Raw genomic sequence first — 3,762 nt, forward strand, 5'->3', positions numbered from 1 at the left:
CTCTTTAATTATCTTTTTTCTTCAACTGTGAGATCATTTCTAGACTTATTGCAAATGCTTCATTTAATTAATTAATGTTCCTTTTTTTGTCTTCTTGAGACAGGGTTTTGCTATGTAGTTCAGGCAGACTTAAGGGCACCGTAGAAGTGTTTCTTGTAGCCATTTCCAACTTCTGAAAATTTCCAGGAGTACCCAATGAGATTCTACCAGGTACATGGTATTACCCACCTGAAATAAGCTTTTCCAGTTCTTTGCTCCTTGTGGGCTAGTTTATCATCTCAGTCTTTTCTTCAGTTGGCCAGGGCATTTTATTTTCCCATAGCTGCACCTTTCTGGTCTCATTTTTGCCTCCCTTTAACTTGCTCCTTTTGGCTTTCATCCTCACATTACGGATTATAACACTAGCGGGGGTATTCTTGATATTGGGGGATTTTAGAAATGCCCAACTCCCAGAACAGAAATATCTTTTTAACTGTGTGTGGATCTGTGGGGAACATGACATGCAACGTAAGTGTTGATTCTGGGTCATGCTAAAACCTGAAGTTTGTTTATTTCTCTAGGTCCTGAAAATTTGTGTGTCAGTATCTAAAGATCTCTGTTATGACTAGGTACCTTCTCTTGTCAATTTTTCTATGTCATAATCATTCTTAGTTTTTTATAAGCATTTCCTTTTTAAAATTTTTATTCAAAAACATATTGCTAAAAATTTCATAAAGCTGGGTAAAGTGGAACCTATCTGTAATCCCAGCACTCAGGAGGCTGAGGCAGGACTGCTATCTGGTTACACATTGAGTTCAAGGCCAGCCTGAACTACAGTAAGAGCATGTATCAAAAGATGAGTATTTGTTAAATGATTAAACCCAAACACGCACTTTACCATCTGTCTGATGTCCCACCACCCTGGAAGGCTGAGGCAGAGGGCTAAAAAGTTTGAGCTCAAGCAACTTAGCAAAACCCTGTCTCAAAAAAAGGGGCAGGCCGTAGTTCATCGTGAAGGTAGCTCATTCAATCCCCAGTAGCACACTTACAAAATCTAGGTGACTACTAGGTAGCAGATGCTACTTGTAAGCTACACAGTCATAGCTCCTGACCATGGTGAGTTCACTGTATGAAAGGAAAACAGGACACGTTAATGATATGGATGAAACAGGCCCTTTAGGGTACAGAACTGAATATGGGAGAGTTCAAGGAATACTTCTGAGGGTAAGAAGCGAAGAATGAGCCAAAGTTGGGTTGGCCAAGAAATTGGGAGGTATTTGATATATTCACTCTCTGAGATGTTCTCTATCTTTAACCCACGCTGCTCCTTTACCTTGCCTTAACCTTTTAGAAGGAGGCAGATAATAAGCTGGTCTCTACTAAGTTCATTATTCTGGTTACCTTAAAAGCAGCATTTTTAAAGCAATTGCCATTCACTATCGTTTTCAAACTAGTCAATCCTTTTCTCTATTTTAGTATCCTAAAATTCAGATCAGATCAAATGAAAGTCTTTTGTCCTTTCAGCCATTGTTTTCCCAGCCTGGTGAATCTTCTTGGGCTCCCACGAGTGCTTCAAAGTGGAGCGGGGTCTTGGCAGGCATCTTACAAAGGCCATGCACTAGTGCAGGAGGGCAGGTCCACCTATGGTAGATCTGTGTCCCTCAGGTCACCTCACAATGTTGATGCACGCAGTATCACTTTTGTATTACTTTCTGAATAACACTGCACAGTTATGCACCGCTGAACCAAACAGAGATCTCCCCTATCATTTGGGTTCACCCATGTAGTGCAGGGACTCATGTGCATCACTGTTTTCCATCTCTCAATTCCTTTCCTTCATAAATTTCTATTTAGAGGAACACAGTTTAGTTGTTTTTGTCTGTACAAGGTGTGATAAAAACTATGGCAAAAATGAAGCAATTATTTCAGCGGCAGACACACTGCCCTTCATCTGCCTCCCATATTCCCTTGCATGTGGAACGTACTTACGTGTTCTCTCGCATGACTCTTTGAAGCAGTTCTGGAAATCCTCTTTGATGAGTGTCTTTTTGCAGTTGCTTTGACATCCTGAGTCAATGGAAAACATCTGCAGCAATTTCTGCCCAATAAAAACATCAGAACTGTGCAGCTTCTGGCTCTTCCCTAGAATGAAAATGCACGAAGAATAAATGCTTCTAATTAACTGAAAATGAAAATGCACGAAGAATAAATGCTTCTAATTAACTGACTCGCCACAGCAGCACACCCTGAAAGGGGATTTCCCAAACTGCTCCTGAGAGAAACAATGTGTAAATGTATTTGAAGCCACTGAGAGTATTGCCAGGGGGATTAACGACAGTGACTTTTAACTGTAGTAAAACATTTCAGAAGTTCTATACATTACACATACATAAGTTTACATTTCATACATCTATATTTTTTAGTCACTCCTCATATGGCAAGCTTTCAAGGGCAAAGAGCTGTGATCTAGAATTCTTTTTAGGTTCGATCTGCTAAAAATGTTTAACAACTTAAAATGCTTACAAAATATATTTTTATCTGGAACACCTCAAAACCACGTTTACATTGGCAGGGTTTTGATCAAAGATGAAGAACATTAAATCAGCAAGTTTATAATACATCAAATCTGATGACCAAGGCTACCTCAGTTTCTTCCAGCCTAGAATGGCTTGTAAATCAAAAATATTATAGCCAAAAATTCTCCTCTTGACAGCCACACTGTCTGCACTTAGGGCTGGGAATGTCACTTAGTGTGTAGCACGGTACAAGGTTCTCAGTTCCATGCAAAGCAGCAGAGGACAAAACAAACAAATATCTACTCTCAGAACTATTTTTCTTTCATCAAGATAGCTAAAAGCATTTATTTACAACCACTACGATATACAGTTTTAATATACTGCGTCTTGAGTTTTGGGAAAACAGAAGAATAGTGCTATTTTTAACTTTTTCCTTTTCTGTGTTAATAGTTATGAACCTGAACTGTTTCCTGGCCTTATTTATAGAATGGTAAAACCACGAATTGTTTTGCTTATCTTCGTATCTGGGAAAGTTGTGCTGACAGGTAAATTCTAAAATAGTTTTACTTTCATAGAATTCAATAGCTATGTGCTTTGCTTTTCCTAAACAGCACCGTTCACCATTAGGTAACATTCTTGGTATTGTATACTACTGGAAAAACAAAAATCCCAATTCCTGAAATATAGAACCTGTTACTCTTACCTGAAGGCTTTCTGTGGCTGAGCGGTGTTCCAAGGGGTCTTTAGACCTTTTTTGCCTGAGGCTCTGTGGCCCACAGGGTCTCTACTGCACCACTGATCTGTACCTCTGCAGAGCAGAGACAGCTGTGGATGTCACAAAGAGAAGTGGCACCTAAATATGAATTTTTGTGTCACATAATAGTGTTTCTTTTTAATCTCTTCCCCACAGCTTAAAAATATAAGAACAATTCTTGGCTTAAAGGCCGATAAAAATAGTCAGCTGGCTGACTTTGGTCAGCAGGACTACATTTCCTGACCTGTGTTGTAGCAGATAGGGAATCAAACTTAATCTCCTATTGTCAGATTCTTGAGTGTTCTTTCTTTGTTTGCTTCTTATAAATAGTATAAACATTTGGCTATGTTTACACATGGGGAATTATTTTGTCAGAATGGATGCTCAGAAATGGAACTTCTGGCATGCCTGTAATCCTCAGCCTCCACTTGGGAGGCTGAGGCAGAAGGATCACTCTGAGTTCAAGGCCATCCTGCATTACATAGCAGGACCCTACTCAAAATATAAATAAAA

The 3,762-nt window shown here is 39.3% G+C and overlaps 1 protein-coding gene across 1 annotated transcript in view; it reads left to right on the forward strand.

Annotated features, from left to right (window-relative positions):
* Tbpl2 (TATA-box binding protein like 2) overlaps positions 1-3,762 on the forward strand; it is a 38,795-nt gene that overhangs the window by 19,484 nt on the left and 15,549 nt on the right. Inside the window, exon 6 of the mRNA XM_004624834.2 lies at positions 2,946-3,040. Coding sequence (XP_004624891.1) covers positions 2,946-3,040 — 95 coding nt within the window. The remainder of the gene's footprint in view (positions 1-2,945; positions 3,041-3,762) is intronic.

This window comes from Octodon degus, unplaced genomic scaffold (genome assembly GCF_000260255.1).
Source record: "Octodon degus isolate 3935 unplaced genomic scaffold, OctDeg1.0 scaffold00007, whole genome shotgun sequence".
Classification (NCBI taxonomy): domain Eukaryota; kingdom Metazoa; phylum Chordata; class Mammalia; order Rodentia; family Octodontidae; genus Octodon; species Octodon degus.